Source organism: Castor canadensis, chromosome 12 (genome assembly GCF_047511655.1).
Source record: "Castor canadensis chromosome 12, mCasCan1.hap1v2, whole genome shotgun sequence".
Lineage (NCBI taxonomy): Eukaryota > Metazoa > Chordata > Mammalia > Rodentia > Castoridae > Castor > Castor canadensis.
The window spans coordinates 120,748,121-120,773,031 of record NC_133397.1 but is presented as its reverse complement, the minus strand read 5'-3'; the positions used below and the strand labels follow the sequence as shown (position 1 = coordinate 120,773,031).

At 33.9% G+C, this 24,911-nt stretch overlaps 1 protein-coding gene across 2 annotated transcripts in view; it reads right to left on the bottom strand.

The window, feature by feature from the left end:
• The window catches only part of Col11a1 (collagen type XI alpha 1 chain), a 197,516-nt gene that overhangs the window by 92,896 nt on the left and 79,709 nt on the right, over nucleotides 1–24,911 (bottom strand). For both annotated transcript variants that reach the window (XM_074050884.1, XM_074050883.1), the window contains exons 19-31: nucleotides 23,986–24,039; nucleotides 23,838–23,882; nucleotides 22,614–22,667; nucleotides 22,137–22,181; nucleotides 21,864–21,917; nucleotides 21,343–21,387; nucleotides 16,448–16,501; nucleotides 15,286–15,330; nucleotides 12,747–12,800; nucleotides 12,618–12,662; nucleotides 9,058–9,111; nucleotides 7,208–7,315; nucleotides 4,394–4,447 (exon numbers count right to left, since the gene is read on the bottom strand). In XM_074050884.1, the coding sequence (XP_073906985.1) occupies nucleotides 4,394–4,447; nucleotides 7,208–7,315; nucleotides 9,058–9,111; nucleotides 12,618–12,662; nucleotides 12,747–12,800; nucleotides 15,286–15,330; nucleotides 16,448–16,501; nucleotides 21,343–21,387; nucleotides 21,864–21,917; nucleotides 22,137–22,181; nucleotides 22,614–22,667; nucleotides 23,838–23,882; nucleotides 23,986–24,039 (711 nt within the window). The remainder of the gene's footprint in view (nucleotides 1–4,393; nucleotides 4,448–7,207; nucleotides 7,316–9,057; nucleotides 9,112–12,617; nucleotides 12,663–12,746; nucleotides 12,801–15,285; nucleotides 15,331–16,447; nucleotides 16,502–21,342; nucleotides 21,388–21,863; nucleotides 21,918–22,136; nucleotides 22,182–22,613; nucleotides 22,668–23,837; nucleotides 23,883–23,985; nucleotides 24,040–24,911) is intronic.

Here is a 24,911-nt window from a genome sequence, read left to right as displayed (position 1 = left end):
TAAAAACTCAAGACTCAATGCATCAGCTAAGTTAAGGTGGGCACATTACATATCCACTGTGAGCACAGGTTTTTCTTCTGTAAAATGAGGGGAAAGTTAAATATTTTGGTTGTTGGAAATTTGTCAGGGATTGAAACAAACAGTTGCAGGGTATAAAGATGATAACAGTAATAAACAATGATTACTTTATAATAATTACTCTGTCACTTGAACTGCAACCCTAGTCCTTTTGCTTTTAGTGTGTTTCTCAGATAGGCCCTCACACTAACTTTGCCCATGCTGGCCTCAACCCACGATTCTCCAACCTCTACCTCCCAAATTGCTGGGCTTACAGGCATATGCCACTGTACCTAGTCCAAACATTATTTCCTTTAACCAACAGATGGCCACATTTTACAGATGAAATATAATTCCAAATAATCAATTTCCCCCACCTCGCCTTGTGCATCGGCCAAGATCTTTATTTTCTCAAACATTTCTTTGATCATGACAGACTTGGCTTTGCCTCATCATTAAATAAAGAAATAGAGCAGACCTGGTTTGAAGTCTTGCTCACCAACTTGCTAGTTATAAGTCAGTAGAAATGGAGTAAGGGTTTCCAAATATTCAACTTTCCTATTTACACCACTGCATTTACTAAACACAATTATGTATGAAATGTCTAGCAGAGAGTAATACACATCTAAAAACTTGAGGCAAATATGAGTCTCCTTTGACTTTTACATCCTTGCTGTTTTGAATCAACGTTTCCACTGAACTACTGCTAAATATATCTCTCTTAGTGGTAAATGGTTCCTCTGTATTAGAATAATCTGTAGTGCTGTTAAAAACTATGAATTGCTTGCTGGGCACTGGTGGCTCACACCTGTAATCCTAAAAGTCTAAAAGCATCTGAAAGACATCACACTTGGCAACCTTTTTAGGAGACATGTACCTTAATAGCAGAGAAGATGAGAAAGCTGATCCCTCGGCATATACCGTCAGAAAAGCCAAGTGTAGGGTATTGCCAGCATGCAGGAGCTAGCCACTTAGCCCTATTTCCAATTCAATTAGAGTGAAAATTACCTTTATACCAGGCAGAATGGATGCTACCAGTTTCCTCCATATGTGCTATTAAAGCAGGTCAGGAAAATTGTATTTGATGCCCAAAGGTAGCTGATGGGCAAAATAAAAACCTAAAATTCTTTTTATTACCATGTCTCAATACATTATGCCTCTGGACTATAAAGTTACTTCATGATTAACCTGAGGACAAATGTTAAGATACATCATATTCACGTACTGATGTGTGTGGTGGCGGGGGTGGGGGGGGAAATCACTGCAAGTAACACATTAGAAGGAATTTCAAAGCTTCTCTTTTTCTATAGTTTCTCATCTTTCTCTGAAAATCAGATAAACTTACATCTATGTGACTATTGTAGGAACTCAGAAAGTGAGTATAATCTAGTATGGAAATAATTTACTGTTATACAATTTTTACTCAGGAACAGATATTTAATTCTTTCCTGATTAGAACAATCATATTTATAAATGTTCAAATAATTTGCCCATAGGAACTAATTGTACTTTTAACAAATTTATTTTCTTACAGCTTCTGCTCTAAGAAATTGATGGAAAACATATAAAATGTCCAATTTACCAGTTAACTAGTTTGTTATATGTGGAGTTACTATTATTATTTTGTAACCTAAGGGGTTACCACCAAAATATACAGTTTCTATGAAAAGTGATTGCATGATTTTTAAAAGGAAAAGATAAAAAAGTAAAAAGGCATGAAAATAATAGCACATAAGTAACAATCACTTTAAAATAAAATACACAAACATTATTTTTTACGGTTGGTGGTGAAATTTTCTCAATCAAGGTAAAACTTTCCAAATTATTTTAAATGGTGTTTAAATTATAAAAATATCCTATCTTAAAACAGAATTTTTTGTTTTGAAACTACTATTATTTTATAGCACATTTGGTGGTGTATCTTGAGTACCTATTACGGTTCATGTTAATTCGTAAGATGCTGGGTAAATGCAAGTGTCTAATTATGAACCTTAAAGTGTTTCAAGGAGACTAACAACCAAATCTCACTTTTAATATAATAAAGACCAAAATATCTTCAAAATTCATTGGCTTTCACAAAGAAAAAAAATGTAAAGCTATCTTTTATCTTTGAAGTACCCATCATTTTTTGTTTGTTTCACAAATGCAAAACTTAAGCAATTTCTGATCACAGAAAAAAACCTAGCTATAAAGAAAGAAATGCAAAATATAAATACCCTAATTCCAGATATTAAGGCTAAAGTGTAAAAAGAAAACACTGATTCCATTGGGACGAAATATTTCTCTTCAGTCATTCTGTTGTTTTTGCTACTGAAAAGAACCCACAGAATACTGATCAGAGAATTGACTTAGAAACAAAAAGATCAGAGTTTCATATAAGTTATGAAATAAAATTGTGCTCACTCAAGTACTGTTACAACAGCTGTCTATGTGTTCAAATAAAAAGAAAACATTGCCACAATTGCAATTCAACTAAGTAAATAGATCAAGAATCCACGAAGTAATCTAAGGATAGCTTAAGGTTCTGGATTATGCGCTGAATGTCATTTACTCATGTTTGTGAAAAATTTTGACATTTGAAAGGAGTGTAACTGGAAGACAGAACCATATATTAGGGACAACATTGAAAAGGTAAAAACTATTAATCAATGTTTTCAGCTGGAAAAACACGAGCAATGTTTGTAAGATTTTTAAATCATAGATGGCATGAATCTTCTTTGAGAAGGGCTCAAAATATTACATTTGCATCCTACTACAGAAGGAAATAAGAATTTTCTTGAAACTCAATAAAATTATAAGACAAAACAACATGGCAAGTCTAAAATAGTATCATGACAACAAATGAATAGAAATATATACTGTCAACATTTGTTTTAGGAAAAGACATTTTGGTCTCCTACTGGTTGTCTGTGAGACTTAACAGATATACCGTTAAGGATATTATCTAAACAGAAGTTGCCCAATTTTCTATACCTTTTTGTGTAGGTAGGCAAAATTGCAATAGATAAGGAGATGGGTTGATGTAGAAAAATAGCTTCATGTTCTTACAATTCAAAGAATAAACCGTGTATGGAAGCCTATGCCTGTAATCCCAGCACTAAAGAGGTTGAGGCAGAAGGATCTCAAGTATGATGCCAGTCTAGACTATATAAGGAAACCTTGTCTCAAAAAATGTGGGATAACTATTCTAATCCATAAATAAATCTGTTAACCACTTTAATGTAACTAGTCAAGGCATCAAGTGTAGTCATACAAAGTTTAATGATAAACTGGGGAAAATTAGTACATTCAAGTAAACATGCAACTTTAAAGCTATTTTATAATTAAAATATGTATAGTTCAAATATCCAAAACTGGGATTTGAGTGGTATGATGGATTATATGGTGGACCACAAATGATGTATCCATATCCAAATCTCTGTAACTTGTAAATGCGAGCTGATTTGAGATAAAGGTCTTCTCAAATGCAGATAAACTGAAGATCTCGAGAGGTCATTCTGGATTATTTAGTGGTTCCTAAACCTAATAGGAAGTATTGTCACAAGATACAGACCAGAGAAACAACAGAAAGGAAAGTCCATGTGATGACAGGGTCAGGATTAGAGAGATGCAGCCACAAACCAAGGGATCCCCAGCGCTGTCACAACCTCGAAGAGGAGAGGCCAGATTTTTGCCCAGAGCCTCTGGAGGGAGTTCAGCACTGACAATACCTTGACTTTAGATGCTGGTCTTCGGAACGGAGAGAAAGAAAATTTGTATGGCTTTAAGTCACCAAGTTTGTGAAGATTTGTTAAGGAAGTCATAGGAAGTAAATACAGGTGGAAATGAGGATTAATAGAAAGGGTAAAAGATATATTTTTAACTCTAAAAAACTTGAGTTCAAATGCCTAAGGTAACAGAAATAAAAGCTATTGGCCACCACATGGCATCCATTTTACACCTCAAGATATTTTACTTTCCCTTCTGGTTAGTTTTTATTCCACTTACAGGGATGTAGCCAATTACACCTTCTCATGACCCTGTGTCCTAAAACCCTCCAAGCCAAAATCACCAGGATCTCCACGATATCTGCACCTCATGTGCCCACAGATCCTATGATTTTTCCCTTTGATATATGCATATATTTATACACACACGCTCACAGATATATATAACGAACATACATACAAATATATAATGTATATGCTTGTTTACCTTTTTGCAGTATTGGGGATCAAACAGAGGGAAAGTATACTTTAAATGCTCATCTTCTCTATGTTATAAACTGTAGGTGATAAATCTTAATTGTTTTTTCTCATGTGTTGACAGACTCTGTAAATCAAACTAGTTATTTTACCTTTGGACCTTGTCTTCCTGGGTATCCTGGTAATCCTGGAACTCCAAGTTTCCCCTAAAATTAAAAATAATGATGTTAAAAAAGAAATGTGTAAGTAGAATTATTTCTATGTCAATTTTAATCACTTTTTAATGTCAGAATCACATATCTGTGTGGCCTGAAAGGAAGATTTGTAAGTGCTCCTGCTGCTACACTTTAATTATAATTTTTCTTTTTTTTTTTTTTTTGCAGTACTGGGGTGTAAACTCAGGGCATCATGATGACTGCTAGTCAGGTGCTCTACCACTTGAGCCATGCTCTGAGCCCATAGTTTTTCATTTTCATAGGAAATGAAAACCAGTGATTTGGACATATTCATTATGCTTTAATGGTGCCTAATAACCTCTGTGTGAAAGAGATAGTACCTTCAATGGGGCAAGGTAACCTGAATTAAAGAGAATTCAACACCCTTTTGTGAACCCAAAAGCATAACCAAAGAAAACTCCTAAGCTTTTCTACATTGAATACTATTTCAAGGTAGTTTATGTGGTTGGAAAACATTTAGATTTTGTCACTACAACTAACTTAAATCTTTATGATAAAAGTAATTTCTTACAGTCTACATATAAAAGAAATGATTAACATAACTTTTTCTCATTAAGTAGTTTAAAAAGACCTGCATTAAAAATTTTAAATTGAGTTTTGAGCAAAATCCCTTATTAGGTAAATTTGGGTTCGTAAATTCACTATTGTGGGGAGCTGTAGTAATGATGGTAATTTTGTGGAGTTCTATTCTTTTACATGGGTACTTGAGTATGCAACTATTTTGTTCCAGTGCCATTAGGTCACCTCTCAATCTGAAATTGCTAAAAACCTCTCAATCTGAAATTGCTAAAAACAACAAGCAAATTATAATCAATTTCAAGAATGAATAACATATACTAAAAGGCTTAAAATTTATTTCATAAAATGTTCTTATATCAATAAGAAAATTAAAATAGGGAGATACTAAATGAATTGAATAAAATACTTTTATAGAATTTTTACTCTGAATCATTTTCTGTGATAAAATACAAAATTTTATGTATTTTACTTTAGCAAATACAAAGTTTCATTTCCAGTGCACAGTAAAACAATGGAAACAAACAGAAGTCTGATTTACTATATGCAATGTAAAAAGATGAACAGATTGTGATGAACAAAAATAAAAGTTTTACTGGATGAAACAAGGCAAGAAACTAAGAGCATAGCTTATGTCCTTGCTATTGTAGATTAAACTGAAGATCTGTATGATTAATGTTGCATAGATAAGCAGTCTTCAGATAGAAATATACAAACAAGCCCTAAGAACCATACTTGTAATGACCTCCCCTTGGATGCATTAAGCTATCCTCACTTGCTTTACACCACTGATTTCAAGGTTAATGAAATTCTCTAATTATGATCACAAAGTTATCTGTGTTCTGTGTTAATTATGACACTAGAATGTGCACTCATTTTCTTTAAATTCATTTTTAAATAAATCCACATAGAAAATGTATTTGCATTTTCAATATGGTGATACACAACTTCAATAAATGGATATATACCAATGAAACATTAAAGATGAAGAACTGTGGGTGAGATGAAACTCCTGATGCCTTAAAATTGTTTGCAGGACTTTTTATACACAAGGGAGTGGTGCTAACAGAAAGGAAGGTCCTAAAACTGCCTCCAATTCCTGGCACTGAGCACTCAATGGAGGAGTCCACAGGCCCTGCAAACCTTCATTTTTCCCCTTCTTGCCTACAGACTGTATTAGTATCAATTCACAAACGACAACTTTTTCAAAGTGTGAATCTATAGAAGAACTGTCATATCAGATGATTCTTAATGGCAAGAGGAAGTGATATGGAATTAGTGCAGTCATAATTTCTATGAAATACCTATCTTTTTTTCTTTCTGGGATAGACTGCTATGGAGGTAGGGATATTATAATTTTCTTAAATAGCATGTAATTGCTTTATTTTATAGACAAATAGCATGTTCACCATAGAAAATATTGTCATAGATGTACACAGAGAAATCACTTGAATTATACCACCAGGATTTAATTATTATTTATAATTTGCTTTATTGTACAGAATAAGTTAATACTTATCATACTTTATAGTTTTTCTCTTTTTAACTTCATAGCATATTATAAAACTTAACCTCATAAGTAAATAGTCCAGAAGTCATGATTTAATTCTGCTTAATATTACATTTAATATATACTGCAGTTAACGGTTGCAAATATTTTTGACATAACACATATGCCCCAGTGTCCCTCACATCAATGCATATTAGAATTATCTGGAAAAGTTTCAAAACATAGTGATGCTTGTGTCAAAACTGATTAAAATGAAAATCTTTTGAAGATAGCCTGACTATAAATACTACTAAGAATACTCTTTGAAAATATGTTTATGTTTTTAATAAATACATTCTAGTACGAGTTCTAGTACTTCGTCCCTAGTACATCTAGGGACAAAGAGGATTCTATTTGGTGCGAAACAATAAATCCACCACCGTTCACTGGTTCTTTGATACTTTAATTACACTCAAATTGTCAATATCTACTATGGGAGAGATTTAAGACTGGCAGGTGGACATGGATGAGGAAGCCAAGAGGACTAGAAATAACCACAGTTGAAAATGACAAATGTACCCATCTCATGGGATACTCTCAGTAGTAAATAAACATGCTTCAGATTTAACAGAACCACCTAGTTTTCTGATATCAGTGAGGGAAAGCATTTCAAAATGACACCAAGACATCATCCAAAAGAGGACCTGTGCCTTAGGTTTACCAACCTTCTCTCCTGCTTGGCCTGAAGGACCTGGGTCTCCAGTTGGACCTGCACGACCTTTGGGTCCTTCAGGGCCATCTTCTCCTCTTGGGCCTACTTGGCCAACTTCTCCCTGAAATACAGAGTAGTAACAGTATTCTAACTTAAAATACATTTGCAGATTGACAGGCAGAGATTCCAGTCTATTAGAAAAATCAGTTTCTTCAGGTCTTATTTTGTGTACTTATGTTTTGCTTATAAAAAACAGGCTTGAAAGTGTTTGACTTCATCAATCATTCCATTACTGGAAGAACAGCTGAATATAGCTAACACTTGAAACTTCCAGAAGCCTGAAATTACAGCAGGGCATTAAATCAACATTAAATTGCTTTTAATATATCTATGTTGGAGGGAGCAAGAGAGATGAAGGGGAGAGAAAGGAAAAGAGAGAGTATGAGAGAGAGAGAGAGAGAGAGAGAGAGAGAGAAGAATAAAGATTGGAAAGCAACTTTGAAAATTTATTGTCTACCACATAAAAAAAAACTTTATTTTCAACATAGCATTTATCTTTATAACTTGAGGTTGAAGTTATTGCCTCCCATCCTGTACAAAGGCTTCCTGTGAACTTCAGGGAAACAAAAATCATTCTACAGTGTGCTTCTTTGTTCAACTTGTTAGGTACTATTATATAAATTATAAAAGTAAATTTATCCAGTAAAGCAGACTTAATTTGCTTTTTTGTTTGTATTCTAGAACTCATTACCAGAAAGATATATACTATTTTTACTCTCTGAAATTAAGACTACCATAATATTGAAAATGCATGAATGTTCCAGACAGATAGAATCCAGACAGTATAGGTCACTAGAGATAAAAATTAAAACAAACTTGTCATAGTACTTCTTTGAAGTGATTTGATCATAATAGTCTAAGAACTGTCTATAAACAATAGTACTCAATAATATATTGATGCTTCTTGACATATGATGGGGCTATGTCCCAATGAATCTATTGAAAATTTAAAATACTATAGGTCAAAGGCACATTTAACACACTGAACCTACTGAGTTTCATAGCTGCACCTAACCTACCTCAAACATGTTCAGAATATTTACATTACTGAAGTGTTGAGTAAATATCTAGGACAAAGCCTATTTACAATAAAGTGTTGAATATACACAATTGATTTACTGTGCTGAAAGTGAAGAGTGACTATATATTAACACAAAACAAAAAATCCTTACATTCAGAAAATTATAAATTAGAAACTGTCTTTATGTAATAGGAAGTTTTCTTCAAACATGTGCAGGTCTCTGACTTACAATGGTTCACCTTGCAATTTCTGATTTTATGGAAAAGTGAAAGTGCGCTCCATAAAGTAGAAACTATACTTTGGACAGTGAATGTTGATCTTTCTCTAGGGTAGCAGTGTGAGGCAGGGCGTTCTCTGGCAATTCTGGGCAGCCACGGAGAGTCTCACCTCTCAGTCCACCATGGGATGGGAAAGTGAGTGACTGATTCTCCATAACAAACCATGTTGCTAACTTACATGTAATGAATGCATTTTGGATTCACAATATTTTCAACATAATGGGTTTATTTGGACACAATATCATTGTAAGGAGGGAAGCAACTTTATATATAAATGTGTGTGTTGTATAAAAATTTAACATAACATCTAGAAAACAATTGATACTATACTATATTTTACAAAAATTACAATGTCTAATCTTCATATAAAAAACCTAGGTTTGCTAGGTAAGCAAAGTCTTAGGTAATACAAATATTTTATTTATCCAGTTCTTGCCAACTTTTAAAATAAAAGGAATACATATGTATAATTTCATGTATTAGTGCAAATTTTCTTTTACTCACTCTGTCACCTTTAAGACCCATATCACCTTTGAATCCTGGAAAGCCATCTTCACCCTAAAAATAAAAGGAAATAACAAGAGTTTAATCAGTCACCTGGAAGAATCTAAAATATGGCTATATAAAATTAGTGCTAATAATTAGGGCAAACTTTTCAGAAATATGAATCCTAGCGGTGAAACCTCATCTCTTTCTCCATACTCTTAGCCCAAACATTCACTTATTTTCCCATAATTATTGGCTAGAAATTAGGGAATTTTTCACAACTGTATGCATCTGGTCTTCTTTTTCTCCAGGAGGAAATAATCATTCTCTCATATTTGTCTTATGCAATTTAAATAAACAAAAAGTAAACACTTAAATAATTATCATTTTAGCATGGATTACAAAGTTTAGGTTAAGTAAATAATTTCTACCCTTAATTCACTGTTTATACTTAAGGATTTTTTATAATTTGTTTTATATCATTTGCTTTAGATAAATGCCTTCTAGTTTAACTTGTTCTCTCTATTACATTCTTTTCAGGTGAATAAGGAAAAGAATAATATCCTTTCCATGTAGCAATTGCTCATTGTGGCACCATTTTTAGAGAAGGCATGCCTTTGGCAATGAGAGGAGAAATTTGGACTACAAAAATTATTTCATAATTTCAAGAAAAAATTAAGTGCCTAAACAATAATCATTCATATACTATATAACACTGAATAAGCATTACTGAGTTCAAAGTACTGTGGAGTTTTTGTTTTACCAATAAAAAAAGTGAAGGTGGAACTTCTGCTCTGAGTGTGGCACAAATGAACTGGAATTGGGCTTCAGAGAAGAAAAACAGATGATGATAATGGTGATGGAGTGACATCGGTGGCAGTGAGTCAAGAAGTGAAGGAGAAGAAGCTTGATGATATTTTGTTCATGGTATGAAATGAATACTACTTACAGAGCTTGAGGAAAGGACAATTCTGGCTGAGGATAAGAACAAATCTAGGATGGACAGACACACATACCTCCATATTGTACTGCCAATATGACCTCTCTAAAACACAAATCTGACCACATTAATTTTTACTTAAAACCCTTCAATGTTCCAAAATCGATAATGTTAAACTGTCCCCTATCCAAACCGTAATCTAGACCTTGTTCACTTAGGTCTTTTGTCTTGAATTCCTCCTCGATCCTGACCCAAGACCTGTAATTGTGTCCCAGAAAAAAAAAATGGAGTTCTTGGATTTCCTTTCACAGCACACCTAGCTTTCTCTTCTTTGTCCATCTGGAGATACATTATTTTGTTTTTCAACTCAGCTGATATTGTGCTATGACATTTTTCCCTGACCTTAAGCTTTTCCTCCTTAAATTAAACTCTCCACTTTCTCTGCCCCACATTTATTATTGCGACAATATGTCTTCTTGCATTTAGTGGATCTCAGATCACTTTGTTTCCACTAAACCTTAGAAGTCAAGAAGAACATCTAATTAACCTCTGAATCACCAGTGCTTAATTCAGTTCTTCAGTAAACATTAAATGAACATTTGGAAGTCATCAAAACCTCAATGAAGATTTGGCTAGGTATGAGAAAGTTCAGAAAATAACATAAACCCAATGATTATGGATGCATTAGCTCTAACCTTGAAAAAGTGACCCAAATTCGTATCTTGTCTTAACTGAAAGAACCTAGCAAGTATGTTTTTGACATACTAGTGGTAAAGGAGCCTTTTGAGAAGCAGTGTTCTCTCTGTGCTCAATGAAAAAGGCTGAAAACTACCACTTAACTTCTGACTAACTGTTGTCCTCATTACACTTTCCCTGGAGAGAAAGGTAATTACACAGTCACCGAGTTTAGTTTAAACACTGTACACTAAGAATCAGTAACTGTTTTTAGGATTGTTTCAGGCAATCCTAATACAAACTTAACATGAGGCTCATGTAGAGTAATTTTTCATTTGGAACATTTACTTTGTGTGAGAACAAGAATCAGAAATCAGAACATTGACGCCAGAAAATGATTCAAAATAAGCAATAATCTCAAGATGCTACTTATATACAAGTAATGTATGTTTGTATTTTTCTTCACCTGCTTCTCAAGATTCACAATTTTATTGACCCTGTCACTTTGCTACTATCCTTCCTTTCAGCAAGTCACAACGTCCCCACCTCCATTAAACACCTTTCTTTTTTTTTTTTTTTTGAGGCATTGAGGTTTGAATTCAGGGTCTCACCAATGAGCTACTCTATCAGCCCAAAACAGCTTTATTTTATGCACTATCCTGCCTCTTAAAAAAAACCCTGGAGGGTAACCCTGAGGAAAAATGGAACTGAAATTTAAAAATCTTTAAAAAAAAAAATCTAAGTAGAGGCAACATTTTTAGCAAACATAACCTACAAATAATTTTAAGTTCAACACTACCAAACCATCGCTGTGCCTCCATCAGTTCAGGAGGACAATATACAATGAAAATCATCTGTGATGATTGATATGAATGGGAATTATAATCACAGTAGCTAAATTAATGCAAAGTACCCAACATTTTTCATACAACAAAACTGACAATATGGTTGCATGCTTTTATTATACCTCAGCAGGTGTTTTTTTGTTTTTTAAGAAAAATAACATTTTAATGGGTATAATACATGTATCTGTTCTTGCTATCCATTCTGTACTGGGGCTTTTGATAGTACTATGAATACTAAAATAATTTCTTTTCCTTAAAATCATTATCAATATAATAATATTAAAAATAAAGTTAATATCTGTACATATCTAACACATGCTACCAACATTCTGTGTTATATTCCTACATGATGTTTAAATTTTTTAATGTAATTCTGTAAGAATTAGTTAAATATTTATTCTGAGTAATGTCATTTCTCTTGTATTTCAAAGTAAACTTTGAAGTATTTAGCGCTCTACATTCATATGAAATATTTACCTGAAAAAATATCTGACTGCCATGTTAATCTAAAGCCAGTTAATTTATAAATGCCCTACAACAGATGCCATGTGTAGTCTGAGGAACACATAGATATGAAATCTTTCAATTTATGCTGCCTGGTTAATTTATTGTCTTCCTCTTAACATGTTTGCTTTAGATGTACCATCACACAGGAAGACTTTTGTTACCCCAGTGAATACTGGGTACTGTTAAGTTTATACTTTATATTAGAATTCAGTTTATAAGTTTGGGGAATTTTAGCAGAGGAAAAAATGAATAGACATTAGACACTGCTGTTATGCACATAACTGGATACTTTCAAACCCTGAAGCAAACACACTCTAAGGCCAACCTTATGATTTACAAAAGTTAAACACATATAAGAAAAAAAGACATGAAGGGCTAACTCTTTCCATGACATATCTTTGCTTCTGCTCTATAATTTAGCCCTGACCCTAGAGTTCAAAATGTTATTTTTAAAAGTATTTCCAGGTTACAGGATGCAAAACTAGACTTTCATTGTCTGGTGTGTAAGTATTCACTCAATATATTTCAGAAGGAAAACACATGTTGAATAAATTTAAATTTCTACATACTAGACATTCTGGAAATAAAATCACCTGGTGTTTACATTTTACCTTTTCGCCTTTAGATCCCTTGAGTCCTCTGACACCGTCTGCTCCCTATGGAACAAATCAGAAGTGTTCAATGACAACATTTCATATTGAAATTAAGTTAAATAAGGTGAACACAATTTAGACATTTACCTTCACTCCTCGGGGACCAGGGTAGCCAATAGGACCCTGAGGACCAGGATGACCCTGAAAAAAGTGTCATTGCAATGTAAATGCACAGTACAAAGACCAGGCTACTCAGGCACGCACTGTAATCCTATCAAGTAGCCTACAAGAATATTGCATTTTTCTATTAATATTCAGTGAAGATTCTTGGCTCGTTATCATTTGTTTCTAGAGTTATGTATAATAAACAAAGTACATGGCTAGGATACCCACTCCAAACTTACTATATTGTATACTGGTGCTACATAAATGGAGCTTCCTATGGTATGGATGAGGTTTGAGTGTGTCTCCCAAAGGTTCATGTGCTGGAACCTTGTAGCAATGCTGAGAGGTTGTGAAACCTTTAAGAAGCATGGACCAGTGAGAGTTCATCAGGTCATTGTGAGGCATTAATGTAGTTCTGCCCTAAGAAGAGGTAAATGTTCTTCTCATGGGATCTTGGTTAGTTCTCATGAAAACAGGTTGTTACAAAGGAGCAAACCTGGCCTCTGACTTTCTCTGGCTCCCAGTTGCATAATTTAGTCTTTCTTTCTTACTTACTTACCTTCACCATCTTGTAACACACCAAAATGATCAGATCACTCAATCTTGGACCCTCAGCCTCAATCTGAGCTAAATAAACCTCTTTTCCTTTTATAGTACTTAGCCCCAGTATTTTGTTATATAGAAACAGAAAATAGACCAATATAATATCTGAATCAGACAATTAGCTAAACATCCATATGTAAAATAATGTAAACAATTCAATAATTAATAACAAGCCTTTGAAAAAAAGTTCATGGTGCCTAAAATCTTCGGTAGATTTTTTTTTTTTGTAGTGGCACTGGAGTTTGAATTCAGGCCTCATGCTTGCTAGCCGGGCACTCTTACTCCTTGAGCCTCTCCATCAGTCCCAGTAGATAATTACAGATTAATGAACAGATTCAATAATTTCTAAAAGAAAATTTGTACAAATTTGTACCATTTCCGCCATGCCAAATATGGTCAATTTATGCATGTTTCCCAAGGTTGGCTTCATTTTTCTAGTACATCTAAAGGAAACCATAAAACATAACTTAGGACCTCTGCAGTAATACTGAGAATGTTCACAGTATGTTTAAAATACAAAAGTAGTAACTAAACAAAACCAATCCTAGCCCTTCTATTGTAATCCAAAATAATACTAATGCTGAATTGACATCTACTTTGATGTTTCATTTAGATAATTTGGGCTGGTAGACTATCTCAACTGGAATAGTGCCTACGTGACAAGTATGAGGCCCTGAGTTCAAACTTCAGTATTTCCAAAATAAAATTCTAAGATATTTTGAGAATTGTTGTTATTAAAAATATCCTCTTCAGACTGTGACTCAGGTTATTGCAAAGGTACCTGCACACCCAAGTTTATTGCAGCACTACTCATAATAACCAAGTTATGGAAACAGCCAAGATGCCCCATTACTGATGAATGGATTAAGAAAATATGGTATTTATACACAATGCAATTTTATTCAGCCACAAAGAATGAAATTTTGCTATTTGCAAGTAAATGGATGGAACTGGAGAACATCATTTTAACAGAAGTTAGCCAGGTTCAGAAGGCCAAAATATCATGTTCTCCCTCATATGCAGATTACAGACCTAAAACAAATGCAGTAACATTATTGGACCTGGGTCACATGCTAACAGGAGACTGCACACAGAAAGCATAGGGAAAGGGAAGGAAATAAAACTTGAATATGGTTGATGTGCTCACTGTAGAAGAGTGAATTTAGTAAATCTTAAACTGGCAGAGGCCACTATGGGAAGGGGACTAGAAAGCAGTGAAGAGGTCTGTCTGGTAGAGATGAACCAACGTGGGTTGTAACACTCATGTGCATGGAAACAACACTAGGAATCTCTCTGTATAGCTATCTTCATCTCAAACTAGTAAAAACACTATGTTTTTCTTATTATCTCTTATGTTTTCTCTTTAACAAAATCAGAGAACAAGAGGGCATAACAGGTTCTTCCTGGAAGTTGGGAGGTGGTCCAAACAATGTATACACATGTAAAAACAACAATAAAAAAATCCTCTTCATTAACTGTCACTAGAAAGTAATAAGTAAGTATAAACTGAAGTTTACAAAAATAGTTGAATTATATTCTGTAATCTCTGTACAAATTCATTATTATACTTATGATCATCAATTCCATATATACTACACGTGCAGAACATGATCTTTTCCTTGACTATGAGTATAATTTTTTTTAATTTAGTAATTTAGAACTATAAAATTAAAATTATCTGTCCAAGGCAAGCCTGTTTATTATAGGAAAAATAATAGAAGGGACCTGACTTATTATATATGAATATTGATGGGAACAATTCTTCTGAAAGTAAAAACATATTCACAGCTAGAGATGAAATATTTTCTGGGACTTATTTTCTAATATTCATATCTCTTCCATAGCAAAAAAAAATATTGTAGAGATGAGCAAATTAAAACTTGTTGTGAAACATTTAAACAGATACTTTGTAACTTACCAGAGCACCCTTTTCTCCAGATTGGCCTTCTTTTCCAGGATGACCCTATATTTAGTAAAAAGACATACTGGTAAAATTAGTTGCTAATGCTATGAAATTCTTCCTTTGTGTTCAAATTTATTGAGATCTTACACTTTAATTTTCAAAAAACATTGAACACTTTTGTATCAGTGTTTATAACTTTCAGTAACACAGGAATCTACCACATTTAGAAAAAAACATTGCATTTAGGTGGGCACACGTATCATTGAATTTGCAGTGTTCTTGAGATAGTTTTGAAAAAGCACATAAAAAATGCATATTGTTCATTAATCATTCAACTCTGATCCCAATTACAGTCTTACATAAAGTATTTTAACTGACATCAATCAAAGGATATGTGCATCTTCAAAAGACAACAAAAGCACCTGGATGAGAATCTAAATGTAAATCAAGATCATAAATACTAATAGTGTTAGTAATCACATTATTGAGATCCCAAAAATGTAAAATTACCTTACAATTATACTCTAAAATACGTAGAAGAAAAATGAGAAATCTTGTATTCTGCCTCTCAAAAATTTTAGTAAATAGTGCAAGGAAAGAAAAATGCATAAATAACATTTTTTTTAAAAAAGGGCAAATATTGTATATTTACATTATCTGTTTCTATGTGTGGGAAAATAGCAGATACTCCGTATTTCCAGAGAAAGATGAAATGCCTGAAGATTGAAGGAATTTCATGCAAATTATCTGAGAACATTTATGAACATATGGAACTTCTCATGTATCTTAGAAAGAAGTTGAAAAGGAAGCAAGATGACTGAGTGCATTCTATGACAAGAAATGGACACAGGAAAGGTACAGTTGTAGAAAATTTAAGACATGCCAAAGAATTTGTCTGCCTGGGATTAATAGTTCATGAAGAAATGGGACAGAAGGAAATTCTGGGAGGTTCTGTTCTCCAGTACTAGGATGAGTTAACTAGAGGCCACTGTGAGCTCATTAAGGATTTTGCAATACAGAAGTGACATGATAAAATGCTATTATAGAAATCAACATTTAATTACTGGCTCAATTTACTTTTATTGCTAACTACATATAATCATTTCTAAAACACATGTAAGATCTATTTTTGAAGAGTATATATGGGAATTTTAATGACCGGGTAATGATTACTCACAGGAGGCCCATCAGCCCCAGGGAGTCCAGCAAGACCTGGTTTTCCTTGTGGTCCCTAATCAAATAGAGGAGGATATTGTCATTAAAAAATAAAAATAATGAAAACATTGAGTTTGTGCATAGGAATATATTGCTAACAACATAATTAACCTGAAGCAAAGGCTTCCACCTGTAAGTCATAAACACTTAGATAACATCTTAACATTTTATGTGAAAGAAATGTGACATAAAGATAGATAAAGTTAGATTTAACAGATGTCAAAAATATATTCTACTTTTCAGTCTGCTTAGTAGTCTATATACGTCCTTTTAAAATTTACAGATTAGTTTTTAAATGCCACAATGAACTGAAACTTATAGAATTAAATCTATTAACTTAGAACATTGAAGAGTTAAATATTGAACATTTTTATCAACAATGTTAATATATGCCAATTCAAACACAGCCCTGCAGTGTTGTTTTGGGAAGTCATGGACCATATATATGGTGATAATCCCATAAATGGTGCTCAAAAATTCCTATTACCTAGTTTATGGAATAGCTATCACTCATAACTCGGGTGTTTGTGATGATGTTAGACAAACATACTGTGCTGCCAGTTGTATAAAAATACTGCACATACAATTAAATTTAGTGTCCAGAGAATGATAATAAATAATTTCTGGTTTATATATTTATTGAACTACAGATTTTATCATTATGTTAGAATGCAATTCTACTTATAAAAAAGTTTACTGTATATGTTGAGACTTGCTTTGTGCCCTAAGATATGATCTATTTTGGAGGAAGTTCCATGGACCAATGAGAAGAATGTATATTGTGCTGTTTGTTGTTGGATGAAATAGTCTCTAGACATCAGTTAGATCAATTTGATCTATGGTGTCATTTAGCTCTAGGATTTCTTTGTCTGGATGACCTATCTATTGGTAATAGAGGGGTATTAAAGTCTCCCACTACCACTGTGTTGTAGTGCTTTTAAGTCCTTTAGAGTATGCTTGATGAAATTGGGTTCATTGACATTGGGTGCATATTGATTGATAATTGTTGTTTCTTTTTTGGTGTATTTCCCCTTTTACTAGTACTAAGTGTCCTTTTTTGCCTTGTTTGATCAATGCTAAGTCTCACAATGCAATAAAATTAGAACTCAACAACAAAAGCAACACAAGAAAATATGCAAACAATTGGAGTCTGAATAACACATTGTTCAATGATCAGTGGGTCATGGAAGAAATGAGAGGAAATCAAAAAGTTCCTGGAATTTAATGAAAATGAAAACACAGCCTATCAGAACCTATGGGACAGGGCAAAGGGAGTCCTTAGAGGAAAGTTTATAGCCATGAGTGCATATATTAAAAGGACAGAAAGATTTCAAATAAATGACCTTATGTTATATCTCAAACCCTAGAAAAACAAAAACAAGCAGAACCCAAAACAAGCAGAAGGAGAGAAATAATAAAAAAAGGGGGCCAAAATTAATGAAATAGATACCAAAAAAAAAAAAAAAAGGAAAGAAGAGGAATCAATGAAACAAAGAGCTGATTCTTTGAAAAAATATACAAGGTGACAAGGCCCTGGAAAATCTGACTAAAATGAGGAAGGAAAAGACCCAAATTAGTAAAATTAGAAATGAAAAAGGGGAGATAATAACAAATACTAATGAAATCCACTGAATCATCAGAGACTTCTTTGAGAACCTATATTCCAATAAATTAGAAAATCTTGAAGAAATGGACCATCCAAAACTGAGCCAAGAGGATATTAACCAACTAAATAGATCTACAACATGTAATGAAATTGAGCAATAAAGAATCTCCCCAGAAAGAAAAGTCCAGGACCTGACAGATTCTCTGCTGAATTCTACCAGATCTTTAAAGAAGAAATAATACCAACACTCCTTAAATTTTCCACAAAATGCAAGGGGAAGGAATACTGCCAAACTCATTCTATGAAGCCAGTGTTACACTCATCCCAAAACTGGAAAAAGGACATAACCAAAAAGAAGAACTATGGGCTAATCTCTTTAATGAATACTGATGCAAAAATTCTCAATAAAATAATGCAAAAAACTGAAACTAGATCCATGTCTATCACCTTGTACTAGTATCAACTCAAAGTGGATTAAGGACCTTAATATCAGACCCAAAAGCTTGAGGTTAGTACAGGGAATACACTGGAGAAAATAGGTATAGGCAAGGACTTCCTCAGACGAACTAAAGACGCCAACTAAGAGAAAGGATTGACAAATGGGACTACATGAAATTATGAAGCTTCTGCACAACAGAAAAAATGGTCTCTAAATTGAAGAAACCATCCACAGAATGGGAGACAATCTTTATCAGCTATACATCAGACAAGAAACTGATAACCAGAATATACAGGGGGCTCAAAAAAATAAACTCCCCAAAAATAAATGAACCAATAAAGAAGTGGACAACAGAACTAAACAGAGCTTTTTCAAAGGAACAAGTCCAAATGGCCAAAATAACACGTGAAAAAAATGTTCACCATCCCTGGACATACAAGAATTGCAAATCAAAACCACACTAAGAGTTCACCTCACTCCTGTTAGAATTGCTGCCATCAAGAACACCAACAACAACAAATGTTGGCAAGGATGTGGGGAAAAAGGAACCCTCATAGACTGCTAGTGAGAGAATGTAAGCTAGTACAACCACATTGGAAAACAATATGGAAGCTTCTTAAAAAACTAAAAACAGATCTGCCATATGATCCAGCAATCCCATTCCTAAGGATATACTAGAAAGAATCCGACTCGGGTTATTGCAAAGGCACCTGCACATCCATGTTTATTGCAGCACTATTCACAATAGCCAAACTATGGAAACAGCCAAGATGCCCCACTACCGATGAATGGAGTAAGAAAATCTGGCATTTATACACATGGAATTTTATTCAGCCACATAGAAGGATGACATTTTGTGATTTGCAAGTAAATGGATGGAACTGGAGAACATCATCTTAAGCGAAGTTAGCCAGGTTCAGAAGGCCAAAAATCACATGTTCTCCTTTATATGTGATAATAGACCCAAAACAAATGCAGTAACATTATTGGACCTGGGTCACACACTATGGGGAGAAGATGCACGGGAAGAATATGGAAAGGGAAGGAAATGTAAAAGTTGAATGCAGTTGATGTGCTCACTGTAGAAGAGTGAATATATATAATCTTAAACTGGCAGAGGCCACTATGGGAAGAGGACCAGGAAGTATTGAAGAAGTCTGGCAGAGAAGAACCAATGTGGGTTGCAATACATAAGTACATGGAAGCAACACTAGGAATCTCTCTGTATAGCTATCTTTATCTCAAACTAGCAAAAATGCTATGCCTTTCTTTTTGTTGCCTATGATTTCTCTTCAACAAAACTGGAGAACAAAAGGGCAGAACAGGTCTGCCTGGAAGGTGGGGGGGGATGAGGGATAAGAGGGCCCAAACAATGTATACACATGTAAGTAAATGTAAAAACGATAAAATAAAAGAAAGAAAGAAAATTGCTGATCTAAAGGAAACATTTAAGGAGGAGAGTAAATTCAGTAGTGAAGCGCTTGCGTAAAGGAAAGTTTAAAATCACCTTTGGAATCTAACATCTAGAATTCATCGGACATTTTCCAATAACATTACTATACTGCAACCATACCAAAACCATTCACAGAAAGAAAGTACTTCCATGACCACTTATATTTCATGTTAACTCTTGCAACTCAGTAATAAGGTAAATAACCTAATTAGAATACTGTTCCAGGATTTGAGGAGATATTTTAACAAAGAAGTTATATAAATGGCCAATAAACATATAAAAAAAATGCTACATACCACCAGTGACTACAGAAATGCACAATTAAAAACAGTGAATACCATTTCAAACCAACAGGATTATCATAAACAAGAAGAGAGACAAGTAGGAGCCAGAGGCTACACTTCAATCCTACCTATTTGGGTGGCTGAGATCTGTAGGACTTAGGTTCCAGGAGAGCCTGGGCAAAAATGTTCACTAGACACTATCACAAGGAAAACACGCTAGGTGTGGAGACACATGGCTGTCATTTCAGGGATTTCAGAAAAGTGGATTATGATTTAGACCAGTTTGGGCAATAAACAAGACCCTATCTCCAAAATAACCAGAGCAGAAAGAGTTGGAAGCATGGCTCAAATGGTAGCACACCCACAAAGCCCTGAGCTCAAATCTCAGTATTGCCAAGAGAGACAGAGTGCCTCTGCAAGTTGTTAATTTGTAAAATTTTTTAATGTTACTTTTAAGTTCCATATGCTAATAATGACATAATTCCTCATTGTAGCAATTCCATACATGCATGCAGTGTGCCTTAAACAAGTTCATCCCTTTCATTATAGGAAAATAAATTTTGAAAAAAAATTATTATGTTCATAGGTATTCACAAAAATAAAAAGTGTGTTGTTAGAACTGGCTAACAATTGTGTTGTAACTACAGTGGACATGAAATACTGCTCAGTAGAAATGGAAATCATGGGGAAAAAAAATCTCTCTGATTAAAGATTTATTCTTTTTTTATTCCAGACATTGGGATACTAATAAGAACATCATTTGACATTTGCACATGACAAATGGTTGCAATTTTCCCTTAATCAGATCTTGCAACAAACGCTTTGTGACAGCACAGGGATTTTTATATACCTAAAAAGAAAAGGAGAACCAAAGTAAAGAGAAAACATTCACTCATACCGGTAGAATTCTGAAATTAAGAGTGCTGAGAATGTTGTTTTTGCAAGCTCTCTAACCATTAACTGTGCAGTGTTTTATCATTCACAGTCTAAAGATGTTTCAGCAGGACTGACTCCTGCTAGAAGTTGTAACCCAAATTTGTGCACCAAGGATTACCATAACAACAGAGTAACTTACTTTTTCACCAGGAGGACCGATTGGACCTTGTGGACCAGGAAGTCCCTATTTTAAAAGAATTTATTGCATGTCATGAATCACATCAAAAGAATATATTTTAAAAACAGTAAATCATCGGCTCTTTACTAATCATGAAATGAACTACAATGACATATACATGTGTGCAGGTGTGGGTGTGGGTATATACACAACCCCTCCACTCCCCAGAGAGTACGGAAACACTATGAGGAGTTTTACACACTCTACTCTCTTTGCAAAGGGACTGTAATGTGATCCAATTCAGAACCCTCTGCAGGTGTGGCTATTCATCCTGGCATCCAGTGAATGCTGAATGATTCATTTTTCTCTTGGAAGAAAGGGGTCTCTGCAAGACTGCTAAATTAAAAAAAAATGAAAAATAGGAAATATCTCCTACACTCACATTTTAAATACTGTTAGCCTCTCTAGAAAATTTTGCAACTGTCCATTTTCATTGAAAAGATGCCATCTTCCCCCATTACTGCACAGCAGCTTAGACTTACTTGAGGTCCTGGATTCCCTTGCTGACCTGGAGGACCAGGCTCTCCTTGGGGACCCTGCCATAGGAAAGACAACATACAGTGTTTAAAAAGGCTTTTTGTCAACTGAAAGTTTTCCTTTAGGAGAATCTGGAAAATATTGTAAAATATCAATGTTAGCAGTAACTAATGTATTTAGCAAAATGTTATAAGCAAAGTTTATTTTAAATTTAGCAACAGATTTGGTTAGTGCTCAGATTGCAGAGACGAATTTGTGGGTATTTATTTACTACATACCATGTTCCCTTTTGGTCCTGGGGGTCCATCTACACCTGCAATACCCTTCAATGAAGAAAAAAATAAGAATGGTTGTTTAAGAATATAGATGCTAAAACAGAAAATAAAAATGCTACTTTAATAATATGCCACCCACTAGCCTAAAGTGAATAAAATCCTTTTAGGATTTAATGAAAATGAGGCAAGGGCTATACTCTCTCCCATCTATGTCTACATTGGTGATAATCTGGCACCATTTCCCATTGTGTGCTGGGGATTTATAATGAAAACTGTAAGACAGATAAACTAAAAGGAGAAAAATATATAACAAGAGGGGAGGAATGATTGGCTAATCCTATAGGCATCATTCTTAGAACTTACAATATAGCGAGGCAGTTAACTCTTGACTGTGTGCTAAGAGGTTTCATGGCTTCCCAGTTTAAAGAGTTTGACCTCAAGCTTTCTCTAGAAAATCCAGAAAGTTCCCAGTATACATACAGGCTGCCCTGGAGGTCCTGGAGTTCCCCGTGGTCCCAGCAAACCTCGTGGTCCCTAGGAAGGGTTAAAAAAAAAAAAAAGCGAGTCCTCATATGAAATGTTCTGAAAACATGCCTCTTCCTTTGAAAAAAAGTTCTAATATAATATTTAAAGTATTTGTGCATATTCTAAAATCCTTAAAGTGATGTTTAAGGGGTCATTTTTTATGAAATATAAATTATACCTGGTATTTAGAGTGACCCAAAAGCCTGAATCAATAACAGCAAATCTTCAGTACTGAAACTGTATATCTTTGATTCTATACATTTACTTACGAATCACTTGGGAAATTTAAAAAAGATAAAATAGCTTATGGCTTTTAATAAGACACCTGTATTATTTTCTGATTTGAATGACAACACTGAATCTTATTATGCATCAGACAAACTGTACACAATAAGCCCTGGTTTTCATTTATCTTCCATATACGTAAATTCCATCTTGGGAGAATATTCAAAGGGGGAAGAAGCAAACAGATGGATACCTACATATGCAGGTTATAGAAACCATTTCCTTGATAGAAGGCTTCTTAAATTATCACTATTTAAACTGGATTTCTCCTCCTTTTATCTCTCTTCCATTTGCTTTCCCCTTCTTCTTCTTGTTTAGAAAGTCAGTACAACAATTTCCTGACCTCCCTATTTGGTTGATCACAGTTGACTTGATCTCTATTACACAGCAAACTAAGACTGAAATTAAAAGGCCTTTTTTAGCCTAGGTTTTTTGCTGTTGTAGTTGTTAGTTTTACATAAACATTCCTAGTTCAGTTTCCTCATTATTAATATTTGGTTGATAAAAATGATATAATCCTTATATCTGGTATGTACTTATGTGTCTCATTCATTCATGTTTCTGTCAATAAGATTCATTTATTCTAAATTCATAGATTTTGGAAACACTGATGATATTTGAAAAGAAAAGAGACAAAACAAACAAGCAAGAAGTTAGATAAGGTTTTTTTACCAGCAAAACATTGTATTCCACATTCTCTCTCAAGTGTCTAAGATTTTCTTTATAACAAAAGAATTGTTCCATACATCCTGTTTCTTAACTTGACAATTGGTTAGCTTAGCTAAGAATGCAATATTAACCTTTGTTTATTATCGCCTTTACGTAGGTAACATCGTCACTATTCCTCAAAAACAGGAATGTTATTATTGAAAAAGAAAGAAAAAAATTGCTTACTGCTTCACCTGGAAGACCCCTGGGCCCTATTTCTCCATCTTCTCCCTGTCGTTGACAAAATGGGAGGCAGTGCAATTAGATAACATGTCATTTCAACATGTCTTAATTTTAAATGTGTCTTAAAGAAAGAAATGAAATCTTAATATACCCTCATTCCATCATCACCAGGAAGACCTGGAGGACCTTGCGGACCTCTTTCACCCTGACAAATAAAGACAAACATAATTAGTATATGAAACTGGCAAAATGCTTACAAGTCTATCAAATACTCAACCTACCCAAGTACAACAGGATCCACGGCTGGGAAATTCTGCTTGAGTTGCCTCCCTCCCTCAGAGTACTTCATAGATAAATCATTCACTTACAACCTTACCCAGCTTTCCATATTAATATGCTAACAAACATTTCCCTTAATTTTTAATAAGGAAGATTTAACTAAAATTAATACCCAAAATACTTTTCAGACATTTGATTATTATATGCTAAAGCATTTTAAAAATTACTTGCTAAAGATTTTCTTAAGCAAGGACACACTTAGACTTTTTAATTTAGATATTTTCTACATCTAAATAATATATATTAAATCAGCACAATTCAAGAAGACTAAAGGAACTTTGTATTTCTTTTAAAAAACAAAACTGTGCTATAGGTATAGCTCACATGGTAGAGTACTTGCCTGGCAAACATGAGGCTATTCGTTTAATCCCCAGTACCAGAAAAGAGTGTATATATATATATATATACACACACACATACACACGTATCTTGACATGGTAAGCATACAGTAAATATTTTGCTAACATACATAGAGTTCTGTTTTCTTTGTCCAATTTACCTAAAGTTTATACTATGTTTATTTTTCATTCTAGTGAAGAAAGATGCAAATAGCTAAAGCTTATTTTTTTTCTTTCTTTCTTTTTTATTTTTTGAAAAACTATATCTTTGTATCTCTTGGATTGCTATTCAGCTTGGGGCTTGTTTAGCCTTTGCAAATTAGCTAATGCATTGGAGTGAAAGTTCATATCACCACAAAAATAACATATATGTAGACATGTGACTACATAGAAACAAAAG